The following is a 25106-nucleotide window of genomic DNA, read 5'->3' as shown; positions in this document are numbered from 1 at the left end:
AGGAGCTGGGTGCACGGCAAAAACTCCTGCAGGAACCTCACACCCAGACAGCGTGTCTCACCATCAAGGAACAGGGCTGCTTCCTGTATCTCAGCTGAGAAGGGGGGAAGCACATCACAATGTAACACAGCCCGCCCTGGGAGCTGAGGCAGGTGTGCGTTCAGAAAGCGGCGCACACGTGGCTGAGCCCAGTGCCACCTGCACTCCGACAGTCTGGACGGTCATGTCACAACCAGGGAGCTGACCCGAAAGGGCCACCACGGTGCTCAAGAATCCGAACCACAGAGCCCTTTGACCAGTTCTACCCTCTGGAGGAAAAACGCGTATTCTCAGCACCATCAGTTAGCAGAGCGTCTGAGGCTTGCCTACCGCAAAGCCCAGCAAACCAGAAGACCCCCGGCCCAGTGGTCCGCGCACGTGCGTTCCCCACAGCCCCGTGATCTCTGCGGCCGGAGCGGACGTGGACGGGCAGCATCTGAGCGGGTCACTCTCAGCTGCATGTCACTTGCTGGTCCCCCACGCCCCTGGAGACTCGGCCGGGAGGCCTTACCAGGCTCCCCACTGCCCCCCAGGCCCACCCGAGTGCCCCCACCTGCCATCCCTCATCACTGCCCGGCCACCCCACTGAGCCCCCCGCTCCAGGCTGCACCCCTGCTGCGCTCTCTCATCAGACAGGGCACTGCTGTAAGGTCCTGGAGTCCGGGAAGGCCCCACGGAGCCAGCCCGGGGGGTTCTCAGCGCACTCACACTTCCTCTTAGTAACATGAATGTCTAACTGCTGTAATTAAACTTCATAATTACTTGCTTAAAATCTGGCTTCTCTCCTACCACCAAAAGCTCCAAGGGGGCAGGAACCACGCTCAGTTCACCCACCTGCATCCCCACCGCCTGCAGAGGCCAGGAGACGCCCAATCAGCACTGGCCGAAAGGGGCTGACAGGTCCCCACCCGCGGCCGCAGGCGCCCTGGGCAGGGCTGCGTGAACGGGCGCGCCTCTGCCTGGAAGATGGGGGGGCAGTGCTCCGGGCACCTTAAGCCGACATGGACCCCGCAAGATGATGAGGGCCGGCTTGGACCATACTATGAATGCTCCCCAGCTTGGGAGACAATCTGAAAGACTCTCCACCCACCAATGACATCGCAAAGCCAGGACCAAAGAAACAAACGTCCACTTACTAACACCGTCAGGAGTCAAAGGTGCATTTTACACAAAGGTTCCAACCCACACTGTACATGCACTCAGGGCACACGTGTGTTCTTTGTGTGTGTACACGTGTGCACGTGTCTGTGCGTGAGCGGATGTGGCGGGGGTTACCGCAAGGCAAGGAGAGTCCCTCTGAGTTTCACTGAAGGCACCACGTGGACAAATTCTATTTTCTCCCGCTTTTCTCTCCTCTGGACAATTAACATCACGGTCATGTCCCTCACCCTCACTGGCTGGTAATTCAGACAGAGGCATTAAGGATCACTTGGGCCTTACAATGAAAGTTGGTGGTAGAGTCGTTAAGGCAGACTTATTTACCACATTAATTAAATGGTCTATTTAACATGGAATATCAATTCTCTAATCACATCTCAGCTGAGCTTCTTTCAATTAGCAGCTCTGAAGTCTGCTGACAGGGGTCCTACTGTTCCGGGGCCATTAGGAACATTTCCACGCCGTGCCAGACGAGGGGCGAGAGCGCCAGCCCTCTTGGGAGCCGGCCTCCCCGCCCGGGGAGGTGCTGCAGGCCGGGCGCCAGGCCGTCAGCTGTCACAGTGGAGTGGCCGCCTGGGAAACCCTGGGGCCGTGAGGGGTGGGGCGGCCGACAGGGACTGAGGGGGTAAGTCCTCACCCCAGGGGATAACCTGCCCTCGGGGAACCTCCTCTCCTGATTACAACGGCAGGATCTGAAGCGGACCAGACACCAAAATGGCTAAAGACACAACCCCAGAAAAACCCAGTACCAAGTTGGGAAGTTTCACATAAAGCCAGATTAACACCAGTTTTAAACAAAAATGTCACCACGGAAGAGTAAATCCCTCCTTTGGTTATTTATTTTTTTATCCATAGCTGAATTAAAAAGTAGATCCTGCACATATATTGTCAGAATTTTTAAGAAAACTGAACTATAAACTGGGTAAAGCATATTCCCTGCTGTAACATAAACAGAAAACAAAATACACAAACAAAAATTCCTCAGAGAGAAACAGGTCACCCAAACTAAACGCCCGATAAACCAATTATTTTGCATGTAATTAATATTCCCATAAAATGAAATGCTACTAGTATATCAGGGAGAAAAGTGATGCAAAGCTGCAGAAATGCAATTAAAGAAGATTCGGTTTTCAGCTTGTAAGCAAAACATTCAACTGACTATCTATCACCTTAACCTGGTCCATGGACATCCCCACCATTAAAGCCAGCGCTCTGACGGCCATTAACACAAAGCCACGTTCCCTGAATGCATCACCTTTCCCCTCATATATTTTGAGAAAGAAGATATTAATAATAGTAACTGCATCTTAATTTCTCCAGCAGTTGAGCACGTGGATTTAGACTTAAAGCTAGCACCAATGAGAAGACTGCTATTCCTTATTATTAGTGGTCATTAATAACTAAACTTAACGGCAGATTTCAGTACTGGAATAATTGTGCATCAGAGTGACGTCCCAAGGCCACCACAGCTCACATTTAGTGTCTGTGAGCAGAAGCAGCATGGCATGGTCTTACCTATGTATTCGCAGATGAAGACCACGAAGAAAGGGGTGACAAGGTCGTTGATGCCCTGAACATATCCACTGGCAGGGTGACGGATGGCCCATATAAACAGGATCCTTTCAAAAATCTGGAAGAAAATGACAGATGGGGAAGCGAAAAGTCAGCACGTCAGAAACTTTTAAAAGGTATGCACGCTTAAAAGAGGCGCTATCAATATTTGCCAATCTCTCATTTTAAAATACAAGTATGTTTAATGTTTCTTGGTAGAATGCCAGTTACCTTAATTTTTTTACAAGCAATACGCAGTATCTCACCGACGCCTGGACTCAGTCCTACCACTCGAGCTGGCTCCCGCAAAGGATGCTCTCTGCTCCTCACAGCCCCGGGGAAACCACTGCACGCGGCTGCCCCGGACGCGGTCTGGCAGCACGCAGCCCCTCGGCCCACCAGGGAGCACCTCCTCATGGAGGGAGGGACAGGCGGGCAGGCACAGGGAAGGGTGGATGGGTGGGGGGTGCACGCATGGATGGGTACATGGGCGGGCGGGTGGCTGGATGGAAGGATGCAAGAGAGGGAGGGGTGGGTGGATGCTCTACTTTCCCTCGTATGGTAGGAAGCCTTTCTTAACTGAGGTATAGCTGACATGTAACAATGTATCGGTTTCAGCTGCACAACATAACAGTTCAATATTTGTGTACGCTGTGCTGTGAAGTGATCACCACAGTGCGTCTAGCTAACACCGATCACCACACACAGTTACAACATGCTCTTCTTGTTTTGAGAACTGTAAGAGCCATTCTCTTAGCAACTTTCAAAAACACACACCACCTGGACTCATCAAGCTGCACGTAGCAGCCGGGACTTGTTTTCTTCGGCCCCTTTCCCCACGTCACCCCGCCAAGCCCCACCTCTGGCGACCACCCATCTGCTCTCTGTAGCTTTGCGCTTGGTGGAGTCTTCTAAATAGATTTTTTTTCAGATTGTTTCCCATTACAGGTTATTACAAGACACTGGGTACAGTTCCCTGTGCCATGCTGTAAACCCCTGTTGCGTGTCTATTTTACGTGCTGTAGTGTGGGTCTTTGAATCCCGTACTCCTAACTTATGCCCGCCTTCCCCCTCAGGTAGCCATGAGCGTGTTTTCTGTCTGTGAGCCTATTTCTGTTCTGTCCAGATTCATTTGTATTATTTTTAGGCTCCACACATAAGTGAGAAGAGATGTTTTTCAAATTCCTGGAGAGTTGTCACCATCTTCCCGTCACATCCGCTCCCACTGCAATTACCCGGACCACAAACGTGGGCGCTGCCTCCCCTCCCTTCTGCTCACAACACCCACCTCAGGTGACCTCCCTCTTCTCTCGCCCACCCGCTCTCCGCCAGCTTCATTAGCGAGAGGTACCCCACCAGGGGCAACAAGCCCCATCGTCTGCCCGCATCCGCACACACGGGCACACACACCCGGCTTCCACCCTCTGCTCCCTCCGCACCTCCTGCATCGCAGTCCTCTCCCACCCAGCCCCCAGAGTCTAGCCGCACTGAGCCCACCGGGCCGCCACCTCCCCCAGTGCCTGCTGCCTGGAAAGCCTGTCACCCTGCACTACCTGCCTTCAGCTCCACTTCAAACAGCAGCCCTCGGTGGGGCGAGAGCGGCCACCTGCTGCCCACTCCGCCCTTCTAGGAGAGCCAACTACTGCCGGCCTTGTGACCCTCCCTCCCGACCCCTCCTCCCTAGGCAGCAGGTCCCTCCGTGACTCGCCAGCTACCGGCTCCAGCTGAGCCGGGCTCCCCGCTGTCCTGGGCCCCGTGCTAACAGTGCAGGCTGCACCAGTGAAAGCGCAAAGGATGAATTACATCATTTACAAACAAGCCAACCTTACAAAGCCAACTGTATCCGAGGTCAACCCCTCCCAACACTGCCCACATCCCTAGGGCTCACTGCACCCATTGCCCAGATACCCCAGATCACCACCAGTCATTACACTGCGGAGCCTGGGGTGCAGACAGGGAAGCCTCTTGACCCAGGGCCCACAGCTGAGCAGGGCACGACCGGCCCTAGAATCCAGGCCGCGGCCCAGTTCCCAGCCTGGCACACCGTCCCCTGTGGGTGTTCCAGGCGCACCACAGAGCCAACCAGCCGGCAGCTCAGCGCACACCTGTAACAGCGGGCGCCTGACAGACGTTCTCTGTATGAGCAACACATTCATGCACATTTTTCATTTCAAGTCAACAGCTTTCTAGGGAGAACTGAGTATTCAAACAAGATCAGAAGACCAAACTCATTCTCCAACGGGCACCACTCATGGGGTCTCAGGACAACACTAAGCGGGGAGCCTGCTCCCCCAGCAAGAGGCTCCATCACCCCGGGGACACCAGGAGCAGCGCCCCACAAGCCAGCGTCACGTAGGATCATAACCCACCCTGCCAGGAGCCCCGAGGAAGCCGGCGGCCGGGCGAGAGCGGCACAGGGCGAGGGCCAGGAGTCAGGGAACTGAGGGCAGCCAAGAGCCAGCAAGACCCGAGGCTCCAGCGCTGCAGCCCGCAGGCCACTGAGCCCGGCCAAGGACCACGTGCGCCCAGGGGTCCCCCAGGGGCCGCAGGTGGGTCTGGGGCACAGACAACACCTTGGTCCTCGCTTCATGAATCTGCCCTGACTCCTGACCCACAGCAACTGAGGCGACAACTGTGAATAAGCATGCACTGTCGTAGGCTGCTGGGACGGTGGCGGTGCTGTTACCCAGCAATGAAGAGCTAAGACAAGGGGCGGCACAGCCCAGCAGTGGAGTGTGTGCTCAGCACACGTGGGCCTGGGTTCAGCCCCAGCACCTTCATTAAATAAACTAATTAACCTAGTGTTCTCTCCCCCACCAAAAAAAATTTTTTAAGAAAACTAAAACAGATGAGAAAACTGAGGCACAGAGAAGTTAAGAGATTTGCCCAAAGTCACACAGTCTGCGGGCAGCACAGCACAGCCTGACTGAATAGGGGCCTTCCAAGGCCTATAAAGCGCCATCACTGCTATGCTTTAAGGTAAAAGAGCTGTTTTCATACATAAATCAAAAAGAAGAGAAGACCATGAAATTATAATTTTGTAGAAGAAACAGAAGGGACTGTGAACTCCTGGTGAGCACAACCTGCATTGAATTGATGGGTACCTGCCCAGGGTCCAGCAGGGAGCCAGGCACACAGCAGGGGCTTGGGGCGTGCAGGTGTATGGGAGCACGTGTGTGTGCACACATGTGTGTGCACATGTGTGTGTGCATGTGTGCGTGCGGAATGAAGGAAACGCCAAAGCCCAGAACACAGAGACCTCTTCCCCCTTTGCGATCTCGACACCCTGGCAAGTGGTAATTTAAGCAGGGGCGCACTCCCACCTTGAGCTAGCCCCACACTCGGGGTTTGTCACACACACACATGTGCACACACACACAGCTGTAAACCTGCTCACAAGCATGGACATAGTTTTGCCCTCAGCGGCCTGGGCACCAAGAAAAGCATTTCAGAGCAGATGAGTTTGCCAGCGTCACCCTGGGAGCACTGACCGGGAAGCTACGGTCCCGCCAAGTGCAAGCGACCCGGGGTCTGCGTGCGCGACTGGAGGGGACAGTTGGCTGTGCCACGAAAGGCCTGAGAAAGCCACAGGGGCCTGGGCCGGCCCGAACGCCTGCCTCAGTCCCAGAGCAAAGCCTCCCCCTGGCCCAACCTCTCCCGGGGAGAGTCCGGAGCAAACTGTCCTGCAATGGGCTGGGCCCCCGAGTGCTGTGTGAGGGCCCTGAGGACAGCACGCGGGGAGAATCAGTCCTGGAGCAAGGCAGGCGGCGTGGCGGGGTGGCCGAGCCGTCCCTCCAGGGGACAGGCCTCTGGAGCCCGGCACCGGCACGGCTCCCGCCACGAAGGAGCAGTCGGCCGTCACCGCTGACCTCCGCATCCCGGCCGCAGTGCAGGCGCCCTGAGACGTTAGCGCACGTGGAAAGGGAGCAGTCAGACTACTTCGAGGGAAAGTTTAGAATTCAGATCTCCTAGTAGCTAAGGAAAGTTATCAGTCAGTTCAAATTACCTAGGTCTACTCTACTTGATCTCTCTTGATGACGTGGAAGTGTTGTTTTCAAGACTTTAATCCCAGTAACGTGTAAATAGAGGGACAGGCAGCTCCAGCGTGAAACAGAGGCGGCACTCAGTGGCGGGCAGGCGGAGGCGCGCAAGGAGCCCACAGAGACCTGCAAGCCGGTGCGAGCCCCGGCCCTGCCACCCAAGAGACGCAGGCCTCCGGGCCGTCCCGCCCTGAGGGCAGGCCGAACGCACCAGGATGGAGCTGTGACTCCCACGGGCCTTCTCCCCGCCAAAGCAGCCCCCAAAAGAGCCAGCTCCGGGCCCTCTCCCCAGTCCCCTGCAGCAGGCCCGGGGGCCACCATCTCCTGGGTGGTCTCCCTGCCGACACCCTGCACTGGCCGCCCCAGGGAGTGGCTCAGGGGCTGCCAGGGCGTGACCACATCAGGTCCCGCCTCCCGTGCCCCGTGGCTTCCTGGAGGCAAGACGTAAACTCCTTGCCGCGATCCAAGGGGCCTGAGCTTCGGGCCCGCCTCCACAGGGCCCTCCGTGCCGAAAGCACCCACTCCGGCGTCTGCCCCGTGCCTGCTGCCCCGAGCTGCCCGCTGCCCAGCGCTGCCCGCCCCCGTCCCCGCTCTGCGAGCCCTCCCCCGGGACGCCGGCTGCAGGGGTCGGGAGCAGCACTGGCCTCTGAGGCCCCGGGCAGCAGGGCTGTAGGACGCCTAGCGCAGCCCCAGATTCATCGGCTGTGTGACCACCTGGCTCAGTGAAGGCTGCAGACAGAGGGGCAGCGACCACAGGCCGGCCGGGACGCTGCTGGGCAGGACAGCGCCTGCGATCAGGACCCACAGGCCCAGCTGCAAGGGCGCGGGGCCCCTTCTCCCTTGTCTTCCTCCTTCACTGATCTGTTCTGTATCTGTTGTCTTCAGTCACTGCACTTGCGTGCGCCTCCACTTCCATGTTGAAGTCACAGACAGCAGTGCTGACTGCGGAGTCACTCAGTGGAAAGCTGGAAAGCTCCCCCCAATCGCGTGACACAGGACAGCGGGCCCCAGGTCCCCCCCGCCCCCCGGGAGTTCCTGCCTTCGTGACCTTCGGCTCGGATGCCAGCAAGGCCACCGCACGGCCCGGAAAGGCGCTCCCGACCGAGCCAGCATCAGGATGGCATCTCAGAGGGCTCTCCTGAGGCCACTTTGTCATTTGATGCCACCACACAATGAGCGTCCACAGATTAGACAGCAGTGAGCCGGACGCGGGAAAAGGGACCCCAGCTCAGAGGGACCTGCACCGCAGGACCTCTAGGCCCGCGTCAAATAACCGCGTGCTCATCTGTCAAGGAACGCACCGAGGCATTCTGAGCTTTTGCTCTCAAATCATAAATGACTGACTGTGGGTCGCTTTTTCCAAACGGGTGTTTTCAAAGTGCAGCAGTGTGACACTTAAGGGGGTAGGAGTTAAGGCTGGGACCTCTGCTGGGTCCACGCTCGGCTGTCGGTGCCCCACCCTCCGATAGAACACTGCTGGGGACAGACACCATGGTCATCACATGCCCAGCGGTCGGCCACTGGCATTCCTTCGAAGGGGCCACAGTCCCCACAACTCTGCATGTCAAAAACCCAGGTATTTTGTTAACGGCTGCCCCAGGAAAGGTGAGAACAAGGCACTCCTTTGCACAAGACAACAGCAGAGGCAGGGCAGTTTAGGACATGGCAGACGGAGAGGGCAAAAGCTCTGTCACAGAGCGTGAACTCACTCTGAAGTGAACGTGCCGGCAGGTTAAGTGGTGGTGTCACCTGCCAACGGACCAGCAAGGACGGGTGCCCTCCGGGTGAGGACGTGTGTAATGAAAATACGGAACAGTCTGAGGCGGCTCTAGCAATGGAGACTCACTGGATGTTATTAGCTATTGAGGTTCTGTCGCCATCCCCAGCGTTCTTTACTTTATTAGACACGAGGAATTCATTCAAAGTAGTTCGAACTGTAAGCACTTCCCAGAGTCTCTCTTCTGCAGATCAATGTATACTCAACAACACTAGTAAAAATACTTGCTACGATTACCATCAGGGCTGAAAAAAAACGAAAAAGCGACAGGTATTCCCCGTTCGCTCGCCCAACTGCAGAAACCTGAGCACCAGGCAGGGTTTCTCCTAAGACTCGACGTCGGCGGCGGTGTTCTTCCACAGAGGGCTCCCCGGAGGGGCTTAGAGGCCCTCTACTGACTCCGTCTTCCTCACTTTCTAAACCTTACCGCCCTCCCTCCACATGCCTCCCAGGCAGGACTGGGGGCCAGCAACTCAGCACACTTGGGGAGTGGAGGTGTTTTGCATTATTAAAAAATGAAATCTACTGAAATTGTAATGTCGCCATGCTCATGATTACTTATAAAAAAATCTGATATTTGAAAACACCATAATTCTACCATACGCATCAGCAACACGCCTTCACAGCATATAAAGCACTATGGTGATAATTTCTGTGAGACGAGCAACCAAATATACAGCTCTGCTGAGGAGACCTGAGGGATTTATATCCCCCCAAATCCAGGAGCAACGTGGGCTCAGAAAGAAGGGATATTTACAACATGAGAGTCTGCAACATGATTCAAGGGACATTCTCCCCATACGAATTATAACACCTGATGAATGAATCACAAGTAAGAGTCTAGAACAAATCTAAAATGTGGATTAAGAGGCCACCATCTATCACATAAACATACACAGAGTATACCAAGGCAGCCACCGACCGACTGCAGGTTCACAGCACAATTAGCAGGGAGCGCCCTCTTAAGCAAGCGACAATGCCGAGCCGGGTGTGTGAACCACTCCACCCTCACCTCTTCCCAACAGGCTGATTTACGTCCCACATTTTGTGCTCAAGTCAGTTGTTTTGATAGGTTAGCAAAGCACAGATGCTTCATCACACTCAAAACCGAAGCACAGAAAAGAACCACCACCTTCAAACAAAACATCACAGTGCCACCGCTACGGGACCAAATATTCAACACAGCTGGTGGGGCTGGGCATCAAGGCGTAACTGAAGCATCGGGGGCTGGTCAGAGAGCATGTTGCAATGTAAAGAGCAGCCAGCCTCCCCCTCCTGGCAGGGCGGCACGTTAGATGTTAACACACTTAATCCTGCGAGGCATTAAAAGACTCCATCCTGACCACGTGGGGTTTGTCTCGGGGACGTACGCTCGCCTCGCCCCCAGGAAGTCTGCTAAAAAAACCCACCACATCAGTACAATAAAGGAGCAAACTCACACTGCCGTCTAGGACGAAAAGGGGGAAAGGATGTTTTAAACCTCAACAGCCATTTAGGGTTTCAAAGCTACGAGCGAGGTGCCATCCTTAACATAAGCTATCTATAAAGCCGAGAGTAAACACCGTGAGGTCAATGACGCAATGCTGAAGACTTCCTTTAGGCTGGGAATGACATCAGGACGCCCGCTTTCACCACTAACGTCAGTACTGCAGTGGGAGTCGTGGCCGGCAAAGAGAAGCATATACAGAACAGAGAGAGGAAAAATGAAACTGTTGGGAAGGAATAAATCGGGAATTTGAGACTTGCAGATACTAACTACTATATGTAAAACAGATAAACAACGTTTATACTGCAGAGCACAGGGAACTATATTCAATGTCTTATAGTAACTTAACGGTGAAAAAGAATATGAAAATGAACATATGAATGTTCCTATGTGACTGAAGCACTGTGCTGTACACCACAAATTGACACGCTGTAAACTGACTATACTCCAATAAAAATATATTTAAAAAATGGAACCGTCACTGTTCATAAGTGATATGATTAACTTCTTTAAAAACTCAAATATTCCTACACACAAAACATGAGATTTGATGAAACAGATTAATGAGTTTACCAGCTATAAAAATAACTGCAAATGTCAAATGCGTTTCTATATACTGTCAATAAAAAATCAGACAATGCCACTAAAAATTAAACATACTTCATTAGAAACATATCTATGAATAAATTTATAAGTTGTGTAATACACTTAAGAAGAAAACACAGTTTAAAAGATCAGAAGAACTAAAGAAATGCAAAAACAAAATGTTAATTTTCTCCAACTGTTCAACAGATTCAACGTGATTTCTGAGGTTTCTATGACACGTAACAAGTTAATTTTAAATTTACGTCTGAAAGCAGAAGGCCATGAGCAGCCAGAGGCAAGAACCAGGGCCTGTCCTACCAGACATCGAGCCCACGTGACCAAGGCAGGCCGACGGCGGCCAGAGACGGACAGACGGACGGACAGGTGGACAGCCAGGGGCATGGCGGGGAGCTCGGGAGGAGCCCACACACATGAAAGCCTGTGTGACAGGGCTGACTGGGGCAAGGGGCCCCACTGGTGACCCACGTGGGGACGTCTAGAGAAACCAGGCTGCTTTATCAGACTCTGCGCAAAGTCAATCTGAATGGATTACATGTAAAAGGCAAAATTTTAAAAACTCTTATGACAAAAGATTTCTTTGAAATCATGAGTCTGGAAAGGATATCTTAGGCCGTGAAAAGGCCTAATCGCAAAGGAAAGACCGCTGAACCGGCCGCACTGAAGAAAGAACGGCTGCTCCCCAGTGAGAGTGAAAACTCAACCTACTAACCGAAATGCGTGCATCCGTGTATTTCCAAAGAAGAATCTGCATCCAGATTATATTAAGAAGTCCTACAAATCAGCAGGACAGACAGTCACAACAGAGGCAAAGGTGTCCCACGAGAGGACATTGAATGGCCAAGAAATCAATGGAAAAGCACTTAACCTCAACAGCAGCGAGAGCAGTGGGACCTCGCTGCACAGAGACAGCACTTCACCCCCCCGGGAAGTCTGGGGCACGTTCAGTATCACAGGTCCAAGCGGAGGTGAGGGGCAGCACTGGGCACTCGCCGCCAGCCCCACGGCACCCTCCCGGGCGCCCCCCACGCACACCAGGACTCATAATGCTCTCAGCGACACTCTGAGAAAAAGCACAGGTGCTTACTGACAGTGGGCTGGATCAGTAAAGCACAGAGCACATGAGGGAGTACCACACAGCCGTGAACATGAGCTACGACCACACACAGCAGCGGGCGGAGCCTAGAGCCTCAATTCTGTAACATGAAGCCTGATGACAAGCGAGCACAGTTAGCACAGCTCCACTACAAACACAGGCTAAAAATGCAAACCACACACACGAACTCGTGGTAAAACCACAGAAAAACAAGGGACTAGTCAAAACTCAAGAGCACGGTTGCCTGGGGTGGAGCAAGGACGGGACCTGAATGGAGCTCGTCTGCTCTATTCCTTCAGCTTGACAGTAGGTATCGGGAAGCTAATTTTTAGTTTTTTCTTTAAATCGAACGTACATGTTATGGACACCTTTCTGCTCTATTTCACCATAAAACCAAAAAGAGAGAAAAGGAAAGATCTACGGGTTAGATGCCCAAAATATATACCAGAAGAGTGTAACGAACTGATAACAGAACATGTCTCTCTCGGGCTCCCACAAATGCGTCCCCACCTCTGTGGAAAAAAGGGTGAACTGAGACCGAGTGAGGAGACGAGGAGTGAGACGACGCAGACTCAGGGGTCGCTGAGCCCACCCAGGGCGGCCCGGCTGTCAGCACCTGCCCACACCGCCTCTCACGTCGAGGACCTAGCGGCTGCCCGCCCGGGAGCAGCGCATGTTTCAGTTCACTCATCTTGCCAACGCTGGTCCGGCGCCTGCTGTGCTTCATGCCGGGCCCACTGTTGGGACCAGGGGACCCTGGGGAGAAAGGAGCCCCAGGCTCTGCCCGGGGAGAGCCCCAGTCTGAGAAGAGGGAGCCAGAGCCCCCGGCCACGGCCAGGATCCCAGCAGGACAGTTCAGACTCGCAGTTCAGGCCGAAAAACGTCCGTCAGTCACCAGAGGTGGAAACGCCGAGCGGAGGCTGCCGCCCTCGAGAATTCAGTCTGCGGGGACAGAGACGGGGCCGGCCCGTGGGAAACCGGTAGGCGCTGTCGGGCCAGCCACGGCAGGAAGGGGGGTGCTGGCCAGCTCGAGGGGGCCACCGAGCAGGGCGGGCCGGGGAGGAGTCCCCTAGGCAGAAGAGCCGGCACGTGCAACGCCAAAAGCCCGGAAACCTGGGGGACAGAGCCGACGCCTGCTCCTCCAGGTCCCTCCCCGACGCCCCCGGGGCCCGGGTGTCCAGGGAGCCACGCCCCTCCACGCAAAGGCTCTGGTCGGGAGGTCTGTCTGCACAGAGTTCACAGCTGGGAAGGGAGACCAGTATGAGGACACCTGCGCTCTGCTGACGCGTCTCCCAGAAAATGACCGCCCTTTAGGGCCTGGGAAACTCATCACACCAGTTCTAAGGCTGTACACAGATAACGCGGTTTAAAAGCCTGCGTGCTTCATTATCCTCTGTGTCTGTCTGAGTGTAATGAGACATCACTTCTCCATGGCTAATCGGAAAAAGCATCCTATTTCCCTAATTTGTGAAACCGCTCTAAGAAGCAGATAACCAGAGGGCAGATAATATAATAATTATGGAGAAGAAGGGACTCAGAGATGATGAGCTTATCAGCAGAAGAGGCCCAGCCACGCACTGAGCAAGGCTCTTCCAAAGAGCGCAGCACACCCACCGCAGGGGCCACAGGGCCTCCGCTCAGAGTCCAGACTTTCCCAAGCAACAGGCGGCATTTACTCAGAGCTGGACCGAGGATACAAAGAGCAAGCAGGAAAGCAAGTTCCGCGTTTTGCTTTCAAATAACCGTGTTGGATAAAAAGATTAATTAGGAATTTCAACAAAATCTCTGATGTCCTGTGCGGCTCCAGGCAGCCGGGACAGTCAAGGGGCCCAGGGCCCTCGGGATCTCAGGAGCTGACAGACAGGAAGAGTGAGGCCTCATGGACAGAAGACGAACCCCATCAGGCCGTAAGCTCCGTGAAACATGCCAAGTGGGAGTCAGAGTGGGGGAGGGGCTGCCACACCAGCCAGGGTGTTAGGAACGGCGTCTCCACAACACAACATCCCTCTGGAGGCCCAGAAGAACTAGACACTTGGGGTCACAGGTAAGAGGAGGAATCCAGACAGCTGCTCATGCAGCCAGCACCTGGGAACAGCTGCTCTGTGCCGTGCACCGCTTGGGGCACCAGAATCAGGGCTGAAAACCAGACAGACGTAAGGTCTGCTCAGACGCACCTTGGACGGAAGAGCAGAGCGCAGGCTGAGAGGCAGCCCCAGCTCAGGAGGTCCCCAGGGAGGTCAGGTGGGAGCAGCCCCCAGAAGAGTCACCCAGGGAGTCCCACCTTCGCAGCACAGCTAAGAGGAGGGAAATCCGGGAGGAGAGCCGCCTGGCCCTGCCCAGCTCCTCCTGGGGCCTGTACTGCCCACCTGCTGCCTAGGGGTGGGGACATCCGGGCAAAGGCCTTGGCTCCAGCCTGCTTCTGTTTCCTGAGTGCAAACAGCCCGGCCCGCATCGTTTGCTCACTTCAAGACCCCTCTCTCCATCGGCAGCTAGATCCAGCTGTGCTTCCTTAAAATAGGGATTTCTAGGCTCCACCCCAGAAGTGTGACTCAGAAGGCCTAAGAGAGGCCAGGGAACAGGCAGGCTAAAGGTTTCAAAAGCAATTAAAGAGCAAAAAATGGGAAAGACCCTTCACCGAAGGGACCTGTGCATGACAGACCAGCATGGGAAAGGACGCCGACCGTCAGCAGCCAGCAGGGAAAAGCAAGTTACAACCCTGGGAAACACCACCACACGCCTGTTTCAAAAAATAGCTGAAATTAAGACTGGCAATACCACAAACCGACAACGATGTGGAGCAACCAGGACCCTCAGTCACGGCTGGGGGTGTGAACTGGCCCAGCCTCCTTGGACAAGAGTCTAGAAGTTAGGTACATAAACACACACTACCACACCACCCAGTAGCTCCCCTCCTAGGCACTCACCAGAGGGGGACACAGAGGCCTCTCCTGGACTTAGGAGTGAAGGTGTTGGTGCTCAGCAAACGCATTTTGTAGTGGCCTGGAAATGGAACGCGGCCAGCACCCACCCCCTGGCAAGGCGGCAGAGCTCCCCAGGAAGACGGCCGGCTCACGGGGCGGTGAACGCGCACCGCTACCCAGGCGAGGGAGCTCCTCCCTAGTCCCTGCAATTCCTGCCATTCCAGGCCTGTGAAATTCTTAAAAGCGAAGCACTGAGGCAGAGAGCAGACCAGCAGTAGCCAGGGCAGGGGGCGGGGACGGGAGATGGCAGCAAGGGGCAAGAGGGGCGTTCCAGGGTGAGGGAGTGCTCCACGTTGTGACTCAAGTGGCTGTTACCGTCCTAGACACAGGCGTCAGAACTAACCTGCCTGTACGCCTAACGCAGGTGAATCTCGGTTCATGTCAATCATCTCTCAACAGAGCTGACAGGGGAAGGGGGGGGAGGGAGAGAGAAAGGGAGGGCGGGGGAGAAGCGCCAGAGCAGAAGCGGGCAACACCCGCTGAACGGGTAAGCGGCGGTGCGGACAGATGGGGAACCTTAGGGCAGAAGATGACCCTCCTTCCGGAGTCATCAAGCCCAGCTTCAGTGCAGCACACGGCCAGCTAAAGTCAGAGGTGCACGTCCTGGTTCTGCGCAGCCAGGTGCAAGCACGCACGGGGTGAGCAGAAGTGCCATGAGCAACTTCCCTCAAACACCTCTGAAGGGAGGGGCGCGCCCTCCCCTCCACGTCTCCCTCTGCCTGCTGGTGGAATGCCGACGTGATGCAGGGAGCCAGAGCAGCCAGCCTGGACCGTGAAGCGAGTGAACACGGAGGGGCAGCGGACGATGCGTGCCTAAGAGGGCGGTGAGCTCCCGCCCGGCATGAAGCCACTGCTGTCATGGCCCTGCTGTCAGCTGCCGTACATCCAAGCCTCACTCCCACCCAGCCAGAAACCACAGCCTGACTTTGCCTGTTGGCTAACACGAGACCCACACCCAGGCTCTTCCTAAAGCCCCCTGTCTGTCACTTCGTTCTCCTCCCACCCCTCCCCTCAAACTCACACAACCTGCCCTAGGAGAGCAGAAGGCAGGACCACGCTGCGGGAAACCCGCTGCCGGGCAGAGCCACTTCCAACAACAGGCTGGTGGTCCCCGCACGTCACAGACAGGCAGACCAGCAGTGGCTGGACCCCACTCTGAAACCAGGGGGCCCGCGAGCTCAGCCCCACAAAGAGTGGGTAAAGCGGCAGGAAAACATACAAGCGAAGGTGACCTGGAGGTCACGTGGCGGACTCTACTCCCACTAAAAGTAACTCAAAACAAGGTTATAATATGTCGTCTCCTGTTTTCCAAACACAATAAGCGCAGCTGGTTGAAAAGAACAATCAGACAGAAGTACCTCAAAACGACAACTTCGGTGGAAATCTAATTTTCTCCTTTTGTGTTCTATAACCTAAAAGTGCTTTTGCTTTAATAACCCTGGACTTTTTTTTTTTACAAACTTACTAAACAGACAAGAGATATAAGAGTTTAAAAGTGCATTTCCTGGAGCAATCGAGATGCAAAACAAATATTTCAAACACTAAAAAAAAATTCAATTTTAAAGAGATACCATTTGTAATAGCAACAAAAAATATGATAACGAAGAATAAACCTAATAAAACATACACAAAACCTTTTACAGAGCAAATTTTAAAACTTCATTGAAAGGCATTAAAGAATGGCCAAAAAAAATGGGGCATTAGCATGTTCATGGAAATGAAGACTAAATTTCATAAAGATGTTAATTCTCCCAAATTGATCTACAGATTCTGTGCAATTCCAACCATAAATCAAACAGACATTAAAAACAAACAAAAGTGGAATCTAAAAAATACAAGAAACTAGTGAAGATCACAAAAAAGCAGCAGACTCACAATCTAGGGAGCAAACTAGTGGTCACCAGTGGGGAGGAGGGGAGGAGCAGGACGGGGGAGGGGACGGAGGGGTACGAAGTGCTGGGTGTAAAACAAGCCACAGGGACACGCTGCACAGCACAGGGAGCACAGCCAGGGCTTCATGACCACGCGGAGCACAGCCTTCGCAAGCTGTGAGCCGCCTCGCTGCCCACCTGCAACGTGCGCAACCCTGTACAGCAGCCGTGCTTCAACGCAGAGTCGGGGTGAAAACCTCGGCCCTGAGACCTCCATGGGAGAGCAAGGTTCAAGGACGATCTGATGGCTTCAGATGAGGAAGAGGGCGTGCGGGCTCCCCTCCCAAACACCGAGACAACACGCAGCACAGAGCTCTGCAAGCAGGAAGAGGACGTGGAGAGAGGGGCCACGGCAGACGCGGGGGGCGACGGGGCCCGAGCACGGCGCTGGAAGGGCTGCCGCGTGAGACAGGCACGCTGCAGCCCCGCCTCACGGCCATGGGCACAGAGGAGTTAAAGCAGGGCGAACAGTGAGACGCCCGGGCCCTGTGACGGACATGAGCGAGGGAGAACGGCTCTATGATGCGTGGGGAGGGGAGGGTCTCCCAAGGAACGCTAACCCTGCAGGACAGATGGACAAGCTCAACCACACTACAACAGCCGCCAGGAAGACAGCATCTGAAACAAGCCACATACGAACTGCGGAGCGCCAGACTCCCTAACGTGCTCAGACCAACCGCCCACGAGGACAGCGGGCAGAGACAGGAGCGAGCATTTCCCAGAAGCAGCGCAGACGGACACAAATACCCGGAGAGACGCCTGCTCCACTGTGATCGGAGAAAGGACAACGACAGTGCCACCAGAAGGACAAAACTCGAGAAGCCTCGCAGCACAAAGCCCCAGGGGTGGGGCACCAGGGCCCCTCGGATCCCGCAGACCAAGGCTGAGTGGGGACAGCACACCTGGAAAGCGTGTGGACATCACCTGGCAAGGTTAACAGGCCGACACGCAAGCAACAAAAACCTCACTTCTTCGTCAACACTCCTGAGGAGCTCTTCCCGTGGGCCCTGCAGAAATGCACACGAAGGTTGCAGGCAACCCCGTTCCTCACAGCAAAATGTGGAACCCGCCCGAGTGCCCACCGGCTGGAAGAAGGCACAGAAGTGGGGGCATGTAAATACCAGCTGGACACACTGGGTGGCCGAGTCTTAGAAAACAACGTAGATGGAAAAAAGGGACCAGACCAACCAGGGAGCCACCCAGGTCCGGAACACTGCTTTCCCCGCAGCCCGGGACACACATTAGAGGCGTGAAGAGCCACAAACCTGAGTCAGGAGAGCGGCCAGCCTCCAGGGACGGGCCTGGAGAACCCGGGCGGCCTCAACACTGCCGGTCAGACTGAGCGGGTTCTCGGTCCCAGCCTGGGCGGACCCGTGAGTGTCCCCCACACACACAGCACACCACACAGCACTGTCACAACGGCTGAAGAACACCAGTGATTCCTAGGGGCGCTGACGTACCCAGGGGCCACCCCACTTGCCGCGGGGAAAGCCGCCAGGACCGTGGGTGCCGACCTCCCCCACGAAGGGACGCGCCCTCCACAACAGCGTGCGGACCCCGCTCTTACCTCCGTCACTTTGGGCTGAAGGATCAACGCTTCGGGGCTCATTCGAGGGATGTCTATGTGGATCTGCAGATGGGGAGAAAGACACATGGATTTTAAAAGACGGTGAACATCACCACAAGCACTAAGATGACAAGAGCAGAACTTAGTAACCACAAGGGGTTTCCTCCGGATCCGAACCTGCTCTCTGGACACACTGGCCTCTAGGCTGCCCGTGCACTGGGGGGGAGAAGGCAGGCTCCACCTGAGGGGCCCAGTCCCAGCAGGACAGGCTGGGCTGAGCGTCCCAGCCAACAGCAGCCGTTGCATGATGGGGAATGGAGCGGGTCCTCGGCTACTTAGGAACATAATCCATAGCAATTAGTAAACATTGATTTCCAGCCTCGGACGCGGGGAGCAATTCAAGTCCATCAATAGTACAAGGTTTCCGCTGTTGACAGCTTCGTCCTGGCGCCCAGACCACGTTTTTCTCCACTTTACAAAGCCCTTGGGGAATCCTGGATGCTTTTCAAAGGAAGCATTTCCAAACCTCTGGAAGAATCAGCTGATCCCCGCCTGACCCCCACAACCGCAGGTTCAGGAGGCAACCAGGGCAGAACACGCGGGACCAGCACTGGTGTCCCACACGAACAGCCCGCCCCGCCAGCGCTGGCACTGTCCCCGTTCACCTGGAGCACGGCCCGCACAGGCTGGGGAGACAGGCACGTTTCAGTGCCGTGGGGGGCCCACAGTCCAGACTGTCACCCAGTCCTTGCTCATGACACAAGAGCTCCGACACCCCCGAGGCCTGAGGGCCTCCTCGCGGCCCCGCTAGCCTGCGGCCCCAGCACATGGCTGGCCCTGGGGCCCAGCACGCTCGTCCATCAGGTGCCGGCTGTGTGACCTGGGGGTCAGCAGCCCCTCAGTGGTACTAAGGGAGGACATGGGCCTGCTCTGGATGAGGAGCCCGCAGACTGAAGTGTTCAAGGAACAGGGACCGCGAGGCAGCAATGAAAGCAAGTGGAGAGGAAAGTCAGAGCGGTGAAGAGAGGACACTGAAGGAGCGCCAGAGACAACCGTCCTCACCCTCTCTGCGCAAGGAGGCAAGCGCTGAGCCGGGCAGGCGGCGCTGACGTGTGAAGGAGACCTGGAGGACAAGGGGAGGGAGCGTTCCAGCCTGGTGGGGTCAGAAGACTGCAGCAGGCCACCTGCAGGAGCTCAGAACCCCCCGACCTCACCCCCTTCACCAGGGCGTCCTCCAGGGCCACGCTCAGCTCAGCGTTCCCACACAATGACAGTCACATGGGCGCACGTCTGCCCTGGGCAAGCCAGGGGCCAGCACAGCCCATCTGACAGAGGGTGCTCGTGGCACCCTCCAGACCACCTGCCCGCCCTCAAGCCCAGGACCGGGCAAGTCAGGACGGCCACGACATCTGCAGAACCCGCAGAGCAGGGAGGACACCCCAGATGAATCTGTAGCTCTGACTGACTGTGTGCTTTAGACACGGCATTTTCATCCAAAGAGGAAACACAAAACCCAAAGGAAGAGAGGACAAGAGAGGTATGGGGGAGGCGGCCCCCAGTGCTGTGGGAGGGCCGGGCCACACCCCTCGGGGTGATGGTAGGCCAAGGTCTGTCTATGGGTCAAACACCGCGAGTGGGCAGTGGGGAGAGACCAGGGTGCCCCAGCCCCACACCCAGGCCAGTCCACTCTGACCTAACGGTGAGCCTGGATCGGCCGCGGCTGGACCGCACAGGGTCCACGTCCAGGGGGCACATGTGCTCCGCACAAAGCAAGCGGGCCCGTGGAAACACCACCATGGCTTCCATTTTTCTCAGTTATATTAATGTAGGAACATTTGGGGAATTCACAATAATATGGGAGCTTTTTGTTACCTATCACAGTAACCAAATAAAGATGTATGCAGCCCGTTTTTAATTAACTTTCCCTTAAGAAATTCATACTAGAATGCAGCTTGGTAAATCTTGCAGATAGATGCTTCTGTCAGCCTTTGGACGTCTTTTTCTTGAATAAAAACACATCAAAAACACATTCAAAACAATCCAAAGTTTACCCACCCCTGAAAACCAGTGAGGTGAGAAGGTAAACCAGGGGAGCTAACACTTCCCCAACCAAATGCAAGTGCGATCTGTCTCAAGTCAGTTTCCCAGGGTGACAGGTGGCAGTTCCGTGTGGCCCGGGAGCCGCCAGGTGTGAGACGGAGGCCAAGTCCAGCGGAGGGAGCATGGGCAGAGGCGGAGGGGCCCGCGGCCCCATCTGCCTGCTCCTCACGCCTAAGCCAGACACTCCTCCCCCAGAGCTCCCGCGGCACCCGTGTTGGGAAGGGGCTTCCCAAGAGCCCGTGGAACTTAAGGAACCCCAGATGATCAATCAGAGGGAAGGCCCGTCTTTGGCCCTTTTTCACAGCATGTACTAAACTGGCAGAGAGAGGTGGCTCACTCACATCTGAGGTAGAAAAATCTGGCAAATCTCCTTCACCTAGAGGGGGGTTTCCAAAAGGAAACACTGACCAGTCTCAGGAAAACCAGAAGTTCATTTTAGAAAAATGAGGCGGTGCTACCAGTGAACACCGAGCGCTTTGCTAAACTGCAGCACAAGCCATTCTCACTCCTCACATGTTACGAAGACAGTGGGAATCACGAAGGCTTGAGCCGTTCTAACGGCAAGTCCTGGGCGCACTGTGAGCTGTAAATCAGCTTTAAGTATTTTTCCCATTACGCACACGGACTGTCAACGGACCATTCAAGGCCATAATTACATCCATTTTGTATTCAACTAAAAAGCAAGATTATAAGCTGGCTACACTTCTCCTATGAACTGAACCGCGTCTCCCTGGGGCCCAGCCGGCCAGCACAGCTCTCCTGTGCCGACATCCCGTCCCTAACTGCAGCGGGGGACAGTGCCCACGGGGCCCAGTGGGGTCACTCGTCTGACCCGATCCAGACACCGTCTGCTCCCGACCTTCCGGGCAGACAGCAGCTCATGAGCCGCAAGGCATGTCCCCACCGGGGATGCAGATCCCGGCGCTCTGCCTGGGTCTCGGCTGTCAGCTGCGTGCCTCTCGTTAAACACGCCCTTTCCCCTTCGGCAGAAGGAACTGGAGGTAAACGAGGTCCCACTATCAGAAGAAACTCACCGCTATTCGCTTTCAAATTTACTTCTTTATCAGAAAATGAAGATCTGGTTTCCCTCAGCAAGACCTCACCAAGTCAGAGCACTGCAAGTAACACAAGACGGAAAGGGCGGCCCCACCTGTCTGTAGGTGTCCTGGTGAACTTCGTCATTCCGAGAGTCGTAATAGTGATCAATAAAGGCAAAATACTCTTTCTGTTTTCTTTGGAGAGTGGCTGGTCTTCGGTCAACGTTGGCAGGAAGGTAACCCTGGGTGAGAAAAAAACAACAAAGACATACATGTGTGTATACGCATGACTGGGACATTGTGCTGTACATCGGAAACTGACACATTGTAACCGACTATACTTCAATCAATCAACAAAAACAAAAACAAAGTACTAAGGTTAATGGTGATCCATGGAGTCTCTACTGGAAGTCTGAAGTTAAAAAGCTCACACCTTAAACGAGCGTGGCGCTCTGAAATCTCACCCAGGGGAGGAAAAACGAGCTGCGAGAAAAGAAAGGGACACAGGGAGGCGGCAGCTGAGCACAGCAGCGGGCACCCCTCTCCCCGCTGGCAGCAGGACATGAGGCTGGGCTCAGGCATGGCGGCTCAGCCCAGGAGACCAACCTTCCCCTGCGGCCAGGCCAGACGCGGTGGGGGCCGGGGCAGCTGGTGTTGAACGCGTTTCTAAAGCACGGCTGACAGGCAGAACCAGCCTCCTCTAACCGCCTCACCACTGAGAGCCCGAAGTCTGCAGGCCCCACGACCACTGAGCATGTGCGCACACAGGCGTTAGCGTCCATGCAGACCACATGCACACGTATGCACACGTGTGTACACACCCAGACGTCCGTACGCCCCTTCCCTCCAGGCACTGCTGTGCTTTTGGCAGCCACAGGCCCCACACCTAAAGAGACACATCCAGAAGGGGTCTGGCAGCACAGGGTGGCCGTGAAGAGGCCAGACTCCCGTCTTGTATTTTGTACTTTTAAGTCAACAGCACTGCCAGATCATACATAAAACAAAAGGGGCCTCTTCTGAGTAAGCAGTTCTGGGACATCGGGCAAAGGGGACAATCAGAGCGCCCCATCGCCCCACAGCAGTCCCCAGGGCCCTCTGCGGTCCAGCCCCATCCTCCCGGCCAGGAGAAGCGGGGCCGCTGCCCTCCCCCATCCCGGGTCGCTGATGCCCCTCCCACCTGCTCCCTAACGCTCTGTATTGTCAATCTAGATTTCAGCCATTCTGTCCAGCGGATTTAAGGTCACTTCCCAAATGACTGACGAGGCTAAGCATCTTCCCTCGCTGGACCAGATGCCCAGGCGGGCCAGCCCTCATCTCCACCCCTGCACGGCCGCCTCCTGCTCCTCGGGTCTGAGCCTCCCTCAGGGGCGTCCACTGCCCAGCGCCCACTCTCCTCTGCTGCCCGGCGCCCACTCTCCTCTGTGCAGCAGGGCCAAGGGGCCCTTCTTGTTACTGGTGATCACCCTCCAGCGTCAGGGCTCCACTCCCTTCCCCAGGGCCGTCTGGCCCGCACCACATCCCACAGGACACACAGTACTGGAATCAACACATTCCTCCCCAAAGACTGGATGAAACTGAACTCGCCTCCCCGGACGCCTGCATGGCCCAGCCCCTCCCCTCCCCAACTCGCTGCTCAGAGGCCGCCGCCCCGGCACCACCCTCGTCCTCAGACCTCCTGCTTCCGTGTTCATGTTCCTTCTGCGGCACTAGCACCTTCTAAGACACTGGAAAGTTGACTTACACAGTTTACTGCTCATCTCCCTCCACTAAAATACAAGCCCCATCAGGGCAGGCGTCTTCACCTCTTCTGTCCACAGACGCCTGCCAAGGGCTCAGAGCAGTGTCTAGACACAACAGATGCTCTGCAGATACTTGGTGAGTGAATGGATGTCAGCAGATGTGCAATGACACTGTCACACCCCAGGGAGGGCCCTGCCCTGGGAGGCCAGGGGGACAGGTCTGCGCTAACTGGTGACCAAGAAGGACTAGCTTGCATACTGTTCTGGGCTGGGTCTGATGGGCGATGGAGGAGGAGGGAGAGAGACACAGATGCACTGAGAAAGTGGCAGAGCCATGTGGAGCACGCAGGGACATGCGTCCAGGCTGGCCTGAGCAAGCCTTGGCAGAGGAGTGGCGTGGACAGGTCGGCAGCAGCCGGGCAGCAGGCCCTGCGCGCCGGGCCAGGGCTGTGGGCCGCCACGAGGTGTAAGCCGGGGCAGGTGTGGACAGCCTCATGCAGACCCCCTGCGGCACCGCCAGCAGATTCTTAGTGAAGGTGAACAAGTACCCAGATTCTCGCCACCCCTAATTAACTGACGTACTGAAAAGGAAGCCCTGAAAGCAGGTGTGTCAAAGTGGGAAGAGCCCCCACGTCCTCCTGACGCCCCCATCCCTAAAGGGAAACACACACGCAAGTCGAGGTCTCCAGACAATTCAGTGAGACTGGGAATTATGCAAATGAAACATACTCACGTATGCAATGAATTTTAAATGACAGAACCACAGAAAACCTAATTGCTGTATTAGCATGCTATAAAAACACTAATCATAAACGTAACACAGTGCGTGAGAAGGCCTGTACCGAAATTCCCGGCGACACAAACATCGCGTCACTCCCTCCTCCCGGGTTCACGTGCAACCCGCCCCAACACAGGAGAGACGACACCAGAGCCAACTTACCGTTTTTAACCATTCTGCTGACTCGCACAAACATCAGATGTTTACTGGGTCTCTGGTCGATGTCTCTGAACAGTTACTTTTAAAAAGAGCCAAAAATATGGTACTCTGCAGCACTAATTCTTAAAAGTCGCTGCACTGCTTGCGTGGAACTTCGGCGTTCAGCAGCGTTAATGGAGTTTAACGGTAAGTGCTAGACTAGAGTCCGGGCTCGTTCTCCCTCAGTTACAAGAGCCAAGGTCCTCACCTTCCTTCACGACAGGAGCACCTCCTCCCGTCAGTTCAGACAGAGCTCATCGACGAGCCTCAGGGACTGCGTTACCGACAAACCCTGAGCACAGCTCTTGTCGGCCAGGTCTTGAAAGAGACTCCCGCCCAAGTGCAGCTGTGCTGGCTTGTCTTTTCAAAGTGGACAAAGGGTAAATTCCTCCCGATCTCGGGTTCCACGCTGAGGCTCCGGAGCCCAGGCGCAGAGTGAGCTGGGACATCCCGCCCTCCGGCCCCACAGCCGAGCCCCTGGACAGCGTGCTCTCGGTGAATCAGGCCCAGCGGCTCCCCTGCCCGGGCACTCAGCCCAGGGGTGCTGCCTTCAGAGCCCTGCCCTGTCCCACGTGGGGCCTGGGTGTCCTAGGGCAGCGGTCCCCAACCCTGGGCACGTGTGAGAACCCCCAGGGAACCTCAGCTCCCCAGGTGACACAAATGTGGACCCAGGATGAAAAACCACAGGGCAGGAGGGGGCCCTCATCTGTGCTGCTCCCTTGACCCCTACCGGGCCTGGGGCAGGGGCTCTGCAGACCCTGGGTCACAGTGTGCCGCAGTGGCACAAACCCCGATGGCTCAGGCCACCCGACCCGGGTCCACTTCCGGAGCCTGGAAGTCAGGGTCTGCAGAAGCTTCCCAGGGAGAGGGGTGCGCGGGCCTCAGATTCAGAGACCCCTGTCCACACCCCTCATGTCCCAAAGAGCCCACAGGGCTTCCTCCCCACCATTCTCCACGATACCCTCGGGCCTGGCACTTGCAAAGGGTCCAGCCAAGGACAGACGCGTGAGAAACACCTGCAGAAT

General features: G+C 55.6%; 1 protein-coding gene across 3 annotated transcripts in view; it reads right to left on the bottom strand.

The window, feature by feature from the left end:
• Positions 1-25106, bottom strand: part of TBC1D22A (TBC1 domain family member 22A) — a 238357-nt gene that overhangs the window by 136682 nt on the left and 76569 nt on the right. For all 3 annotated transcript variants that reach the window (XR_012078732.1, XM_072973722.1, XM_072973723.1), the window contains exons 6-8: positions 21480-21608; positions 18230-18292; positions 2713-2827 (exon numbers count right to left, since the gene is read on the bottom strand). Coding sequence is in view for 2 of the 3 variants with exons in the window: in XM_072973722.1 (XP_072829823.1) it covers positions 2713-2827; positions 18230-18292; positions 21480-21608 (307 nt within the window). In the remaining variant the exon portion in view is untranslated. The remainder of the gene's footprint in view (positions 1-2712; positions 2828-18229; positions 18293-21479; positions 21609-25106) is intronic.

Source organism: Vicugna pacos, chromosome 12, assembly GCF_048564905.1.
Source record: "Vicugna pacos chromosome 12, VicPac4, whole genome shotgun sequence".
Taxonomy (NCBI): Eukaryota; Metazoa; Chordata; class Mammalia; order Artiodactyla; family Camelidae; genus Vicugna; species Vicugna pacos.
Note: the sequence above shows the minus strand (reverse complement) of the source record. Positions and strands in the feature narration are given on the sequence as shown.